A 17,166-nucleotide genomic window follows, 5' to 3' on the forward strand; every position below is an offset into this window, starting at 1 on the left:
TGTTCTTTAATGTGATAATTATAATTCTAATGCTTACAACTTTGTTTTTATTGTCTGCAATGTTTAGCCTATATCTTTATTAAATGTGTTTAGCTGTAAAGTGGTAATTCTCTCTAATGTGTACAGAGAGGTGGACATCAGTGCTGCAGTGAAATTCCCAAGATCAGTCTGCTTTGCTAACAAATATAGTTAAATCTTACCTGCATTCTAAATAAATACTGTTAGGTTAAAACATCAGTAGGCATTGAGTTATTGATAAAATCCCTAACAGCCAGAATGGAAGAAGAGCATGCTGGGTCATCCTGGATCTGAGCCTGTTACCTACAGGATGCAATAAATGTCTACAAGGCTGAGTTTGGACCATTACATCTAAAAGAAAACATACAATCAGTGATTTTTTTTTTATTGTTTACATTAATATACAAATTTTCTAAGTATTAACCTCACAGCAAATAAGTAGAACAATATAATAAACAGGCTTTAGTAGTTAAACAGGCGTTGTGCACACAGGTGCTTTGTGTCTCGGTGCTGGTGGTATCTAGGTCACAGAGTTCCTGTCCTCCTGCCGTCTTCTGTTGTCCTCAGGAAACGGATTGATGTTTCCTGATGATGAGGGAGGGGCAGTATGTGGGCTTCAAACTGGTCCTGGATAACAGTGGGAGACCTCCGTTGTCTGAATACTGAGACCAGAGGGTTGGTGAGATGCAGATCTTCTCTACCTCATCTAGAAACTGAGTTGGTTCAGGGAAAACTTTTCCAAAGACCAGTTCCATGATGTCATCGCCATATTCTGCAATGATAGACAATAACTTTAATGACGTATTTTGTTTACAAGCAGCTTTAGGAAAGTTGTTTCTTTAGCTTTCATGTTTATAGTCAAGTTTGTGTTTGTTCACAAGTTCACTTTGCTGCAGTGACTTCATATTCTTACAAATGTAATAAAATAGTGACACTAAAATTATACAAATGACTCCTTATGAAAGGAAGCTCATTAGAGAGCAGTGCAGACAGACTTACTACATGCTGCAGCAGTTTTTGTAGGCCAGCTGCTGCTGAATTTGGGGAAAGTTATTCTGCACACATCCAGATCAGATGGTCGATTACAGAAAATAATGTAATTCAATAATTTCTAAACAGACTAAACAAGTAAAACATCAAATAAATCACTCTGCTGTCATCAGACGGAGTGATTCAGGGGGTGAGGTGTTCTTAATGATGAGGGTGGCTGAGGTGTGTCATCACTCACTTTGGTCTGGTCCAGCTACCATCTCTTTACTGGTGAGCCTCCTTCCTCAGTAGGTGACGTGAAACGCCAACATCTGAACGTTCTGTGTTCCTTAGAGGAGAAGAAAAGTAACATTTGCCAGCTGGCTACATTATTTTTTACTAGCATCTCAAGGACTTGGAGAAGCCGATCTTCACTTACCTAAACATCAGACCAGTTTGTCCCTGCTGAGCTCATCAGGGCGTTAGTCTGACAGCCTGTCAGTGAAACACGGCTCCAGACTTCTGGATGTTGACTCTAAAAAGCAAAGGAGCATTTTTACTTTTGTTTTAATTATTTTACAGCCGATTTTATCAGCTTTCCGACGCTCACGCTCATACAGACGGTGAGCTTTGCTGTGTCTGACTGATGCAGAGTTAGTTTTTATATCTGCAGTGAGACAAAAAAACTAACCTCACTCCACTCAGAGATCGTTCTTTAAAACTCTATTAAATCCACTGTGTTGACGCACTTTAATGACTTTGTCACGCTGCATTTTAGCTGATATGGGACTTTATTTGCTGGATGCTAAGATTACATCACACTCACGTAGAATAACACACAGGCTCTCTGCTGTTACAATCAGTGGGAGGTTATCATCTGGTGTAAAAGAAGGCGTTGATCAGAAATCACGTTTTATTCCACGAAAATCAGCCAAATCCACATTAATCTAGGTGCTAACTTTACTAGCATACTGTGCTAGCGATAGCAAGCCGGATGCTAACGCTTTAGTGCTGCTAATGCCCGTAAATCTAAAGTAAAGTTTGTCGACATTTTAGAGTTATATGAAGCTTACCGCTCTGCTGCTGTGTCCCGGTGCTGCCAAATTCAGATGGAGCCCTCAGTACTTAGCCACTAGCCTGGAGACAGAACGAACGAACCACGCACGCACGCACACACACACACACACACACACACACACACACACACACACACACACACACACACACAAACAAACACAAACACACTACTTTTTCTTCTGTGTTTTTTTAGCAGTAGTGTCATCAGCTCCTGGGTTTAAATACTGCCACACCACCCTTCCTTAAAACGAGGAACAGTTTTGAGCTGTGTGTGGCTAAAATAACCAGACATTCTGCATTTTTCCAATAGGACTACAAAAAATCTTAGCGAGAAGAAAAAATGGCAGATTGGCTCTGTGTTTAGCCGAGGGCCATTACCATATTTGGTAGTTATCCTGACGAAATAAATTACTGATGTAATAGATAATGTGAAAAACTGAACGGGTGGACAAATATGCCCAAAACTTAATTATTAAATATCTAAATAGCAACTCCAGTGAATAATATAAGCCTTTTTGCTCACTTAGACACTTAAAATGTGAAACACACTGTGTTAATGGATAAAAAAGTGGGTTTTTCATGTTATGTCTCCTTTAAAACATAATGAAAGTGAACACCCCCCCCCCCCCTTTTCATTTTTTTCTAAGCAGAGTATCCATGAGAAAGGCTCCTGTTTCTGCTCATTACACTGTAAAAATAAAACCTAAGATCCAGTGGACTCTTGAAATCTATTACAGTTCAAAACAACATCCCCCTAACTGTACCAGACCGATTAATTTTACAGATCTGGCATCGAGGGCTTAGGTGTTTGTTGTCACGCAGCAGAAGGAGTTTTACACTGCTCAGAGCCAGAAGGTTTACTTCATGTTAAAGTGTTTCTCTTTTAAGAGACAACAGAGCAATCGGAGTTGGAGAATCCCAGGCTCACATTTACATTTGCACAAAAGAATTAATGCGACACATTTCACACTGGTTAAATTCATTCCTTTGTGAGTGTTTAATAAAATGCAGTGAGGACACTTTTCTCCTTTCAAATTGAAAAAATAAGGTGAGAATAATGTCTCAGGCACATGAATACATTCAGCTTTGGTGCTGACATTTTGTTGTAACGCTGCCTGTTGCCCTTTTTACACACCGTGCTGGCAAATCAGCGTAATATTACAACAAGGGTGTGTCTTATGAACACGCCATGCTGGCATGACGTTGCGCGGAAATTTCTGCATTTGTTCCACCTTGCTCGGTAGTAATATTGCGGTAATTGTCTGTCTTATAATCGGCGATTGTACCTTGGTGCAACAAAGGATGGGGTCATGATCACGTGGAGAGTAACGGGCCATTCCCATCTGTACCGGGTCGGCCCGGGCTGGGTAGCGTAGGTTGTTTACATATCTGGGTGGCCTGGTATTTTTCCGGGCCAACCAAGGCTCATTCTCAGCCCTCTTCTCGAGGGGGTCTGCTTCAGGCCGACCAGGGCCAACACACCCACTGCTGACAGCAAATTCCCACCTTCCATTAGAGCAGGGGTGGGCAATTATTTTTTCCATGGGGCCACATGAGAAATAGAAAATATTGTGGAGGGCCAGGCCAAAAGGCTGAAGTCAATTATGCATAATAGTAGTGGTATTTCTTTATAAAAAGCAGTAAATACCATTGTTTTTTCAAGCTGGTAAGAGTAGACTATATGTTATAAATGAGCAAAAAGGAAAAAGTGAGGTTGGCTTACAAAAATGTGATTTATTCAAATTTCCCAAGGCAATGGTAAACAAAGTGCGCATTTGGTTTTTGTTAAACATTTGTGACTTATATTAGTTAACAGTTTTAGTCACATTCACTCCAAAACACATTTTGAGTTTCAAATATTGTTGGAAAGAGGTTCTTAGCGTTCTACAGACACACAGTATTGTCTGTAAAATAAAATCACTGAACTGTGATCTTGAGAAAGAGGTTTAAAAAAAAGTGTCCCAGTTCACTGCTAGTTGCCTACATTTGTGGTCCAAACACCTTATTTTGTGTTTTTAAGCGATTTTTTTCTTATTCAATGAGAGAAATCTAGTCTCTGCTGGGCTTTAACGAGTGCATCAGTCAGGTTGAATGTCTGAGGTGGAGATGCGAAGCACAGCTGACAAATGATCATCAGTGAGAGAGGATCTTTACCTGGATTTTGTAAACTTCATCATTGAAAATGTTTGTTCACAAATGTAGGTAGAGCCGAAGAAAACCAACATCTTCTGAGCATGTCTCTTCAGGTTTGGAAAGTGCTCCTCCTTAAGAGAAGAGTAGAAATCCAGCAGAGATCCTGAATCTCTGCTTTCAAGTCCCAAACCCTCTTCAGCACTTTCCCCAGGCTGAGCCATCTGACAGCTGTGTGGAGTCCTCCTAAAGAGCGACAAACTGTCTGTGATCCATTGCCCGCGCCCTGATGAAGTTTATTATTTTAGTAACAACATCAGTAACATGGTTGATTTTTAGCACTGACTTGCAAAACACATGTTGGTGTATAATTCAATGCAAAAAACACCAATTTTTGATCTGCATCGATTTCTGTCACTTTATCTTGCATATGTTTCAAAAGTCCGACATTTTTCCCTGTAAGATTTGGACAACCGTCTGTTGTGACACCTGACTGTCTCTCCCATTTCAATCCCAGAGTGTCCGTGCACGCATTTACCTCTGTAAAAAGATCACTCCCTGTCTTTGTCCCTTTCATCGGCCGCATTGCTGCCCGCTCCTCTGTGAGCTCCGTTATCCCCCGGACAAATACGAGCAGCTGGGCTGTGTCGCGGACATCACAGCTCTCGTCTAATGAGAAAAAGTCAAAACTTGCCACTTCACGTTGCAGCTGAAGCTCCAGGTTCCCCGCAATGTCCTCGATCCTCCTGGTCACGGTTCGCCTGGACAGCGGGATTTGCTCAAATGCGCCTTTTTTTCAGGGCATATTAGTGCGGCAGAGTCCACCATGCACTCTTTGACAAACTCTCCCTCTGAAAACGGCTTGCTGTCTTTAGCTGTTTTGTGGGATATCACAAAGCTGGTCCTGGTTGCTGCATCCCTGGATGTGTGAAGCTTAGTAAAACAGCCTTACTGCTTTTGCAACTTTGCTAGCAAAGCTTCGGATGTCCGTGCCCTCTCAGCATCAGATGAGTTCTTGTATTTTTCCGAGTGTTTCTTGTCGTAATGCCGACTCAAATTGTAGTCCTTAAACACGGCAATCTCCTCCCCGCAAACCAAACACACGGCTTTACCTCCGAATTCAGTAAAAAAAATACTTAGCAGTCCAATTTTTGTTGAAAATCCTGCATTCGGCATCTTTCTTTTTTTTTTTTTTTTTTTTTTGCATGAGCGGACATTTCTCGGGCTACAATCACCCTGTCAACCGCGGGCACTTGTTGCTATACGTATTGCGTCATTGTGCACGTAAAAAACAACTTCAAAATAAAAGCAATGCAGCCTTAGCCCATGCATGAGGTAAAATGAGAAAATACATTTATTTTGTAATTTCCAATTAACCTTACGCGGGCCGGTCAAAGTCAACCAAAGGGCCGTATGTGGCCCGCGGGCCGTAAAATGCCCAGGTCTGCATTAGAGCAAGCCTCTGATTGATGGGTAGAATCAGCCCACATGGGCTTAAGACAAGGATTTGTGGAATCAACCGGGCCAGGCTGGGGCCGACTGGGGCTACCCGGCCCGGGCCGACCCGGTACAGAAGGGAATGGACCATTACTGCCGAGCCCCGGGCGGCAACTAAAATGAAAGTAAAAACAGGCCTAAGTTTTGTTTTTGTGAACAGAATCAGCTGAGATGATAATCTGGAGCGATGCAGCGCTCCTGGAGCTTCTCTCTGTTAGAGCTGGAGGTCAGATCACCAGTGACTGCATGGACTGTGGGGGACAGACACCTTAAGGAGCGGCTTGTTAAAAAGAACAAAAAAAAAACTAATGAGTGTGGCTTCGATCGCAATAAAACCCAAGTTATGTCCAAGTTAAGCGGAAGTCTGCAGCAGTGCAGAGACCGCCCCCATACCCCGTTTATGCCTTTTGTAAAAAGGACCCAATTGCACCACATCACCACCACAGCATGACCAATTATAAACAACCTAAAGCTAACCCGTGCATTAGAGGTGAAAGTGTTCCATACTAGATGTGTTTTTATTGTTTTATACATAATGGGGCTTTTTTGTATGTACCAGCATTTATTAGTCACTAGATCGTGTTTGAACAAACCGATTTGAACCCATTTGCCTTTACATCCATGAGTTATGAGCCTTTTTGCCTCCCACACTTGTGCCGTGGATCACCAGGACTAGGGATGTGTATGGCGATACGATAAGTATCACAATACAGGGAAAGGATACAATGTATCACGATATATTGCCATAAATTCAGTCGATATTAGCGATTCTTTAGACTGATTTTTCCATAGGAATATTCGATAAACAGTCCAAACTGATATGTAACATGTTTAACATCAGGTATCTGAACCATAACAGAGGGATTTACATATTAATGGTGGAAACAAACCCCATCGCACACTGCTGCCATTTAGCGGTTGGTGTTTGAATTGCACCAAAAGAAAAGAAAATACATAAATGCATGTAAATTTTTCCAAAAAATTAGATACACGGCTTTTGAATATAGATATATCGCTTGAAAATTTATAATGACATATTGCCATATCGACATTTTCTTACATCCCTAACCAGGACCAAAAAACCTTTTCACAGTCTGAATTTGGAAAGAATCAGGAAGTTAGTTTGCTTGGGTATTGAGACTGTTTCATCTGTTCCTTTGCTCCTTGTTTCCTTATGAAAACTGCTTTTACAAAAAATAAAAAAATACAATTTGAAATGTAGGATTTCCCATTTCTGTATTATTTTGGATTTTATTGGAGTCTGCGCTCACACAGTCAGCCACTTTCCAGAAGTTCACTGAAGTTTTATTCTATTCCTTTGCCTCCAGGAGATAACCAGGTAAATGTTGAAGAAGTGATGTAACGCTGGGATATTTTCAGTGCACTTTTACAGGAATGTGACGAGGTAAGTTCTCCCCATCAACAAAAATCAACTAATTTCGGAGTCGAGTGTTGGCAACATACACAGGCATGATAAAATAAAAACAAGGTTCCATCTTTGTTTGCTGGAATTTTTGTGTAAAATTAGCATTTAACCACTTTAAATCCTTCCTGCCATGAACACAACACCTGTAGTTGAGGTAGGCTGGAAGAAGGGAGGTTCACTGAGTCACTGGCCTGAGACGCTCCAGCTGAGGGTTTTGGTTATATTGTTTTTATCTCAACAGTCTGAGCCACAGTGCAGAGTCCACCCTCTTCCTCCTGCAGGATCAGCAGCTCTCCCACCATTTGCTGACCCTGGACCATGATGCACTGCTCCACGCCATCCGATATCACCACCTCCACCAGCCCTGGCTCTGTTCCTGCAGGCAGCAAGTCCTCTGCATCTAGGAGCAGGGGAGTGGAGGTCGGTGCAGACAGGTCATCTGAGTGGACCTAGACAACAGTGTGCTGGACGTCGCCTGGAGTCTCTTCTGCTCCTCTGGTTGCTGTTTCAACACTCATGATCTCATCTTCTCCTAGCTCTCTTCTCTGCTCAGCATCTCCTCCTCCCCTCCCCCCAGACTCTTGAAGGCGCAGACCTTTCTTTGGTCTGCCTCGAACCGGTTTAGAGTGACTACAGCTTAAAGCCTCTGGCTCCTGCTCAGCATTTTGGTCTACCTCCTCTCTCTGTTCTCCTTCCACCTCCTTCTGACCTCCTGCCTCCATCCTGTGCTGTGCCTGGTGTCTCAGCAGACTTTGTTTCACAGTGTAGGAAGCACCGCAGGAGCAACTGTATGGCTTTTCTTTCAGATGGGAAGACCTCATGTGTCTCCTCAGTTTGGTGGCCAGCGTGTAGCCTAAACAGAAAACAAAAGGATTCTGTCAGGGATATTTCTACCAGCATGTCATTTACTTATCTGTCTAAATACTAAACTCTAATTAAAGGCAAGAAAGCTACTTGATATTTCCCTCCTAGAATGCTAAATATTCAGTTTTAACCTTAAGAATTGTCACAACTTTAATGTTTCTAATATATACTTTTTACCTTTTAAGTTAAAGGGATACTTGGCAACATTTTCATATATTTAACCCTTACCCAACGTTTAAATTTTCTAACGTTAATGTCCTCTGAGCACAAAAAAATGCACTTAGAAAGCTTCCTATAGAAATATTATATAATATTTCATAAGTCCTATTTTTTTACATGAATTTAATCCTTGGCTTCAGCCCTAACAAAATATAATAAAATATGTGTGTTTCTCAGATTTAACCCCTTTATTGCCAGGTTTATTATCAAAACCAGAAGTTTGAAAACGTTGGTTACGTATAGTAACCCCAGATTCTATGAGTCTAGTCGCAGCCCTTAAGCTAGCTGCTATTGGAAGGATGATCTCCGCATCAGCCAATCATGAAGAGCTAAAATGTACACCCACCAATAGTGGGCCCCCTCGTGGTATATAACCGCAGTGACCCTACTGCTCACCTCCAATGGCTCTTATTCCCATCATAACCTGTGGGGCCAGTGGCTTAAGGGCTGTGACTAGACTCATAGAATCTGGGGTTACAATACGTAACCAACGTTCTATTTCGTCTAGTCTTAGCCCTTAAGCTAGCTGCTATTGGAATAAAGCGCAGCTGGATGAGTTTACGCCCCTCTGGTTAACACAACCAATGGACACACCCAATCAAATCTCCTCTAGTGGGGGACGTTCAGCCTCAGACCAGGCTTAAAGACTGAGGCAGCCACGATAAAAGAGGGGGCCCCACTAAAAAATATCATCCACAAGAGGATGAAATCCATCTCAGCAAGGCCAATGAGGTGCCATAAGCATTCATTTAGCCTGCTGGGGTCCAAGCACTGAACGAGTGATGGAACCTGAAGACACATCTCGTAAATAATAACGAGTAAAGGAACAGGGTGAAGCCCATGAAGCAGCCTGACAAATGTCTTCCATTGACACACCACTGAGGAGTGCCATAGAAGAGGAAATCCCTCTGGCTGAGTGAGCCCTGAGTGCCTCAGGGGGATCCTGCCCTGATGATGTGTAAGCGAGGGAAATGGCATCACACAGCCAGTGTGAAAGACGCTGGGCCGACAGCGCCTGACCAAGGGAAGACTCCCTGTAGTGCAAAAACAGGTTTTGTGAGCGACGAATCCCTGAAGTGCGTGACACATATCGTGCAAGCGCGCGCACCGGGCAGAGAAGGTGCGAAGCCGCCTCCTCCTCAGAATTATGGGGAGGAGGAAAAAGTCCAGCCAATGAAATTCACCTGGATTTGAAGGAAGCATTAATGCTTTTGGGCACAAAGGCTGGGTTGGGGCATAAAACAGCAGACCCGCCATCCTCCCGGAGCCTGAGGCATGCGGGAGCCACTGAGAGGGCGGTCAGGTCACTCACTCTCTTAACTGATGCTAGCGCCAGCAGCAATGCAGTTTTAAGCGACAGGAACGTAAGTGAGACCTGGTCCAAGGGCTCAAACGGGGCTTTAGATAAGCCGTGCAGAACCACCGTTAGATCCCATTGGGGAAAAAGCGGGCAGGACACAGTCTGTTCCTCCTGACACCTTTTAGAAAACGTTTTGTGAGGGGATGATTGAAAACAGATCTATCTCCAAAACCCTGATGACAGGATGAGATAGCTGCAGCATATGTTTTAATAGTGCTGAATGCGAGGCCCCTGTCCATCAGTATCTGCAGAAACGATAGGACATCCGCCAGCTGGCAGGAGAGTGCTTGAACATTTCGCTCTGTGCACCATTTCTGGAAAGCTGCCCATTTAGCAGCGTAAGACGCAATGGTAGAGGGCGCCCGCACACTCTGAATCGTGGCGACCACATCATGCGGCAGCCCAGAAGCCTCTAAGCGTGACCGCTCAGCGGCCAGACCCACAGCCGTTGGCCTATTTCCGGAGGATGTTTGATTATCCCATCCGCCTGGAGAAGGGCGTCCGCCCTCCACGGGGAGCCGGACACTCGCGCTTGCAGGTCCGGAAACCATGACGCGGACAAGCGTCTGGGAGCCACCAGAATCACCGAGAGCTGTTCCGACCGAATTCGGTCCAGGAGACGGGGAATCAGAGGGACTGGTGGAAACGCATAAAGGAGCGTTCGAGGCCAGGGCTGGTGTGAGAAGGCGTCCGCCCCGAGCAGGGGTCCGTCCCGGGGACTCAGGGAAAACCACAGGCGACACTGAGCGTTTTCGCGAGCCGCGAACAGATCCACAGACGGTTCCCCGAACCTGATCCAGATCTGTGATATCAGTGCAGGATGCAGACGCCAGTCGGAGTCGCGGGGTCCCCCTCTCGACAGGTTGTCCGCCGCTACATTCAGTACCCCCGGAATGTAGATGGCTCTGATGGACAGCAGATGGACATGTGTCCAACACAGTAAATCTGTGGCGACACGCAACAGTGGGAGGGATCGAACTCCCCCTTGGCGATTTATGTAGGCTGCCGCCACCTGGTTGTCTGTGTGAACTAAGACATGACGGCCCTCGAGAAGGGCGGCAAAGTGTCTGATCACATTCCTCACTGTCATAAGCTCCAACACATTTATGTGCTCGTGCGTGTGGGAGGGCCAACTATCTGCCACCGTATGGGACAAGCACGTGCCCCCCCCACCCCGACAGTGACGCATCCGTAAACACAGATACATGTGACGCAGGACGTCCGATGGGAACCCCGCGTGAGAGGATGCAGGGGTTCCCCCAGTGAGCGAGGTCCCCGCCCACTGAAGGGGGAATCTTTAACATACGTCTCTTCTGACGTATCGGGTGTACCCGGAGGCGGATGAACCAGCGTTGCAAACGCCTCGTGCGCAGCAAACCTAGCGGTACCACCCAATGGGCTGCGGACATCATGCCCAGGAGTTTCATGACTAACAGGGCTCTCACGATCTTGCGGGGTTGTACACGGGAGATCACCGTGGAGAGATCTGCCGCTCTTGCAGGCGACAAACGTGCTCTCATTAGGGAGGCGTTCAGCTCCACCCCGAGATACACAATCTACTGGGACGGAAGGATGGAGCTCTTCCCCCAGTTTATAGAAAACCCTAGGGTTGACAGAGCATCTGTCAACCTCCTGGTTTGCTGTGACGCCTCGTCCTTGGACCGAGCGCACAGGAGAAGATCGTCCAGGTAAAATAAGACCCTCATTCCCTCCATGCGCAGTGGCTGCAGCGCGGTCTCCAGACATTTGGAGAAGGTGCGCGGGGCTAGCGAGTAGCCGAAAGGGAGGCGATTGAACTGATATTGAACTCCCTTGAACGAAAAACGCAGAAACTTCCGGTGGTTTGGAACTACTGGTATGTGGAAGTATGCGTCTTTCAGGTCGATTGACGTGAACCAATCCCCGGGGCGCACGTATTCCAGGACTTGTCTCATTGTTAATATGCGGAAATGCATTACTGCTATGGAGCAGTTGAACAGGGACAGGTCGAGAATCAGCCTCATTCCTCCCGACTTCTTCGGTACTACGAAGTAGCGGGAGTAGAAGCCCGAGAGTTCTTGTCCGTATAAGGTCATGAAGTTCATGGTTTTCAACTCCATACACTTGCCCCCTGTGCACAATAACACCGTGTAGAAAAACCAAGGTCGGGTGTTCCTCAGACTGTTTACATTCCAGGAGAAGAGTCCGAAGGAGAAGAAACTTTACTTAATCAAAGTACTTTATTTGTGATTAAAATTATTAAGCAAAACAGATGTTGATCAACAATAGTCAAGTGAATGATCTGTGAAATAAATATGTCATGAATTATGTTTAATGAAAACAGGACTACGGCACAGACATACTGATCCTCATCTCCATAGAAACGCATGACACATTGTTCCAACCAATCAGAGCTTTCGGCTGCCGCAGGAGAATCTGGTGTTGACTTCAAGTGTCCAATCCACTTTACTGAAACTTATCAACAATTCAGAGATATAAAACAAGGCAACGCCATTTTTAAGTCAGTTCCATTTTGACTTCAGTTCTATTCACCATCATCCTAAAGGAAAGCGCAGCCTGGCCAGATGTGTTTTCTTCTTTAAACTAAGAACTGTGAAGCGGGAGATTTTCGTCGTTTAACAACCAGACGACGTCCTTTCAAAATAAGAGCGCCTGCTGACGCCGCCGAACGGTACCGGGGTCGACCCTCCAGACGGGCTTTGAAACGTTGTGATCGCTGCACCGACAGCTCCATCGTACATCCGAGGTCTCCAGACCTGGCATTTCCTGATCTACCTGGGAGACCCCCACTGGGTACGTACACGGCAAAATAGCGGCTCATGTCATCACTTTATAAGCCTCGTGATATCTAGTCATAACAAAGACGACCAGATTCATTGACGTCAGCCTAGAGAATCTGAACCAGACACACACACACACACACGCACCAACACAACATCCGAATCCATTCTCATCCATCACATAATAGTCCTGGTAGATTGTTTAGAATTTATAATTCAGAAATTAAAGATTCTCAAACGATCCCATCTCTCTCTCTTTTCGTGTCTCAAAGTCAATACAGAGTGTTTAATTAAACTCCCTGATGATAAAAACAGCCTATTCTTCTGTTTATAAAAAGTGAACTACCTACAGTGTATTAAAATACAACTTTAGATAGAGACATCACTTTGATTCCGTTACATATGGCGAGCCTAGCTTGATATCTGCACAGTTTATTACACTTTGTGCCGACTCTGAGACATTTTGGGATTGTTGGTTCAGTGTCTGTGTGTTAAAGAAAAGAAAAAAGCGAGCGCTTCCTCATTCAGCTCTCAGAAAGGGGGGTGCACATTCATCACCCTCCAACAGGAGGCGCTGTTTCATCAAAACGCCTTAAGTGCTGACGTGTGCTGGCGGCGATTTTGAGGCCTACATCAAAGGGTAAACATTTCTCCTGTTTTATTGCATTGGAACCGTCTGTTTACTGTTTGTCGCGGTGTTTGTGACACTGTGTGCATCCATTTGTGTAATCGGAGACAGAAGACTCCATCGGAAATTTATTTCCATTCGATGAGCGCAGGATCCGCGCTGTTCTTAGTCGGAATTCTCGTTAGCACCTGCCGTAGCTTGACTTGCTCGGTAAACGCTGTCAGCCGAGAATAACCGCAGAGCGATACTGCATCCAGATTGCGTACGCTATTGAGACCCTTTCAATCACGGCGCGAGATGCCCGTTGGTTGATCGAGGCAATTTTGAGACCCTGATCGCTACAGGGCGTTCGCTAGCATTAGCCGACGAGCTAACTAGCCACTCTCGGTGAGGAGGCTCGGGAACGCGTCCCGTGAAGCTTTCTAGCCGTTCCGACGCAGCGGAACTGCGTCCTTTAATCCACTAAACCTTCCGGTACGGAATACTTTAGGGTAACGTTAGCGGCGGTTCTGAAACACGCTGCGGTGTTTAGAATCGTGAGATTGCTACGGGGATCAAAGCCGGGTGTCGGACGACGCATGCGCGGCGGTCCGCCATTTTAGGTGCCCGACACGTAGCTCGACCCGCCATCTTGGGCAGGTCAAATGACAATGATATTTTTGGCATTATTGAACAATTTTGCCCAAAATATTCATTCACCAGCCAAGCTTCCCTGTAACTAATTCTTTAAAAAACTCTACAGGTAAGGTTGTTTCTAAATAAACATCTAATTAGAAGGCAAAATTCGAAGGGTAAATTAATAAATAATACAAGGAAAGACTATTTACTATTTTGGAAAATGGACTCAGAGGTAACGATGCAATTACAATCCCAACTTCAGGCGGCGATTCAAAACACTTTCCTTCCCATGATGACTAACATGATGAACATGATCTGCAATCTTCAGAAAGACGTCGAGGGCGTCAAACAAGTTGTGCGTGAGTCTCAGGAGACCCGGTCAGAGACTCCGTGTTTGCCTGAGAAGCCACAAAATGAGACTGAAATGCTGCAGGTTGATGTTGTCACAGGTTCTGATTCACAGGAAAACAACAACACCTCAAAGGAAAGCGACAACACCTCTCCGGTCGTTCCATCCGTGGCGATGTTAGGCGACGAACCCGCAGATGACGACCGCAGTACCACTACTACCACCGCCGTAACTGAGAAAATTTTGCTTGCACCTCTGGTCGTGAGAAAGGGATATAATAGGCCCGCAGTGGAGGTCACTGTAAATCAGAGACATCGCTGTGTCGCATTATTAGACACAGGAGCGGACATCTCGCTCATCAGCGGAGCTCTTTACAGCAGCATGTGCGAACAAAGGGGGGAGGACATCTCACCCCCCAAACTCATTTCAGGCCCAAAGGATTTTAACGAGTTCTATGGCGCTCCCTCGCCCGCGGCTGTGACGACTGAGGTCATCATCTCGATAGGAGGCATGTCCTTTAAACACCTCGTGTACATCAGCGAGGAGATGCCGATGCCCATGCTCTTAGTGTTGGACTGTCTCCAACGCCTTGACGCTAGAATCAGCGGTGCGTCCGGACAACTGTTTGCACGTGTGCGGAAGCCAAAGCCGTACAAACCGTGGCCTGACACAGGCGGACGCCCTTCGGTGGCATGTCTTTCGCGGGGGGACGCGATTTCGACCTCACCACCACTCTCGAAGCCACCGGGTAGACCCCCGGAACTTCTCTTACAGATTGAGAAGGTCATAGACCAAGCGGATGCTCTCACCAACGATGTCGAGCGAGACCAGCTAAGACAACTTTTGCTAAAGTACCAGGATTTTCTTTCACTTGACTCCTTGGACTGTGGTCTGACCACTATCCATGAAGTCCGGATTCCTACCAGGCCCAATGCACCGCCGTCCTTTGTGCGGCAATACAAGATTCCCCTGGCGTCCATAGATCCGGTCCAGGAAATCATTCACAGCCTCTTGGCTAACGGGGTCATTCGACCCTGCAATAGCACCTACTCAGGTCCGTTGTAGCCGGTACTGAAGCCTAATGGTAAGTGGCGACTTACCATTGACTACCGGCAACTCAACAAACAGGTCCCCTTGTCTAGGTGGCCTATGGCACGCCTGGAGCAGGAGCTTCCAAAAGTGAAAGATGCTAAGTACTTTTCCACCCTTGACATTGCGTCTGGATTCTGGACGATTCCCGTCCATGAATCGGACCAACACAAACTTGCTTTCTCCTTTGCCAACCGGCAGTACACCTTCACCCGGTGTCCTTTTGGTTATTCCAACTCGCTAGCTGAGTTCAACATCTTCTTGAACAAGGCCTGCCCCGATGCTCGAGAGCGTGGGACACTCATCTATGTCGACGACATTCTTATTCGTCGGCGTACGTTGGATGACCACCTGGCCGAGCTGGACCATGTCATGGGTCAGCTCGCGGCGGCGGGCGCTAAGATCTCTCTCGCCAAGGGTCAGTGGTGCAGGTCGCAAGTTCAGTACGTTGGCCTCCTTGTGGGACCACAGGGAGTGCAGCCTCAGCTTGGCAGGATTCAGGGTGTTGCCACCATCACACCTCCGACGAACGTCTCCGAACTTCGCAGCTTCTTGGGGGTCTGCAACTACTCGCGTCAGTTCGTGGAACATTACGCTGAGTTGGCACGACCTCTGACTAATCTGTTGAAGAAGGATGTGGCGTTCGAGTGGGCGGAGCAGCACCAGCAGGCCATGGATGACCTGAAGGCCGCCATGTGCTCGGCTCCGTGCTTGGCGCTCCCCGACTGTGACAAGGAGTTCCATCTTGAGGTTGGTTTCTCAGCTCACTGTTTGAGTGCTGGTCTCTACCAGATTCATGACTGCGACAGGCGTGTCGTGGCCTATGCTAGTAAGCTCTTGACTGGACCTGAGTTGAAATACTCGGACTGTGAAAAGGCTTTGCTTTCCACCATGTGGGCAGTTAAGTACTTTGCGAACTACATTGGCGGACAGAAAATCATCATTGAGACACAGCACCAGCCGGTGACCTTCCTTAACAGTCAGCGCATCAGAGATGGTGTGGTGACCAATTCGCGAATCGCTTCGTGGCTGCTGGCTCTTCAAAGCTTCGATATCGAGGTGCGCTACGCCCAGAACCAACGTAGCCCTCTTGGCATGGGTTTGGCTGCATGCCAACATTGCTCGGACAACGCCATCGCGTCAGTCCCGCCAGCCAGGCCCCCTCAGGCTCTTCTAAACCGCAACCACCACTACTACGACCAGTCATACTGTGCGGGTTTACCGACCGTATACGTGGATGGCAGTGCTTTTCGGCACGGTTCTGCGCCTAGTGCGGGCGTGGGTGTCGTCTGGGTAGACGGTGACCGCAGGGAGTCCCGATGTTACTCTCTGGGTGGTAAGACCTCACAGTATGCTGAAGTGGCGGGGATCGTGATAGCGCTGCGTAGCGCTAGGGACCGTGGCTTCCGTGAACTGGTGGTTTGCACTGACTCGGACTACGCGCGTCTCAGTTTCTTGTGTCATCTACCAACGTGGAAGAATAACGGGTTCCAGACCGTTAGCCGGAAGCCCGTCAAAAATCAGGCCCTCTTCAGGGCATGTGACATTCTGGTGACTGCACTTGACATGCACATTTACTGGCGTAAAGTCAAAGGTCGCTCTCGCTCACCCGGTCCTGAAAAGGAGTTGAACGATCTTGCAGACTCTTTGGCCAAACAGGGCGCGACCGATGGTCCCCTGTGGGTTTTCGAACCCTGGTGGCTTGAGGGACATGTGTGGTCTTTCCCTGATGAAAACCAGGTGTGTGTAGTTACTCGAGCTCGGGCTGCTAAAGCGTCCGACTCGGAACCACCCAAGGGTGCGGTGCCCGTTCAACCTGCCTATTCGGATACCGATCTTGTCAGTCTTCAATCCCGGGACCCTGCTATCAGCAGGATGATCAAGTACATTTCTGATCCTAAAACCCAGCTACCGACTTCCGTCGAGCTTGATTCCGTTCCAGAGCTTCGCTCTCTCTTTCGTGTGCGGTCCACGCTGAGGGTCGTCGAAGGGCTGCTGATGCACGCCGCCAAGCCTCCTTCGCCGCCTGTCCTTGTTACTCCAAAACCGCTGAGGAGGGGCATGATCTCGCAGGCTCATGACTCTCCATCTGCCGGTCACAAAGGCGTCAAGGCCACGTTCGGTGCCCTGTGCCAGGTTGCT

At 46.9% G+C, this 17,166-nt stretch overlaps 1 protein-coding gene and 1 long non-coding RNA gene across 3 annotated transcripts in view; both read right to left on the reverse strand.

The window, feature by feature from the left end:
* Positions 1-653: 653 nt before the first annotated feature.
* On the reverse strand, positions 654-2,180 carry LOC129155132 (uncharacterized). The gene is made up of 4 exons (XR_008560104.2): positions 2,061-2,180; positions 1,427-1,522; positions 1,247-1,336; positions 654-790 (listed from the first exon to the last, which is right to left on the reverse strand). It is a non-coding gene; the product is annotated as an uncharacterized lncRNA (long non-coding RNA).
* A 5,386-nt stretch (positions 2,181-7,566) lies between these two features.
* LOC129155114 (gastrula zinc finger protein XlCGF57.1-like) overlaps positions 7,567-17,166 on the reverse strand; it is a 41,209-nt gene continuing 31,609 nt past the window's right edge. For both annotated transcript variants that reach the window (XM_070554651.1, XM_070554650.1), the window contains one exon: positions 7,567-7,970. In XM_070554651.1, the coding sequence (XP_070410752.1) occupies positions 7,567-7,970 (404 nt within the window). The remainder of the gene's footprint in view (positions 7,971-17,166) is intronic.

The sequence above is a fragment of the Nothobranchius furzeri genome, chromosome 9 (genome assembly GCF_043380555.1).
Source record: "Nothobranchius furzeri strain GRZ-AD chromosome 9, NfurGRZ-RIMD1, whole genome shotgun sequence".
NCBI lineage: Eukaryota > Metazoa > Chordata > Actinopteri > Cyprinodontiformes > Nothobranchiidae > Nothobranchius > Nothobranchius furzeri.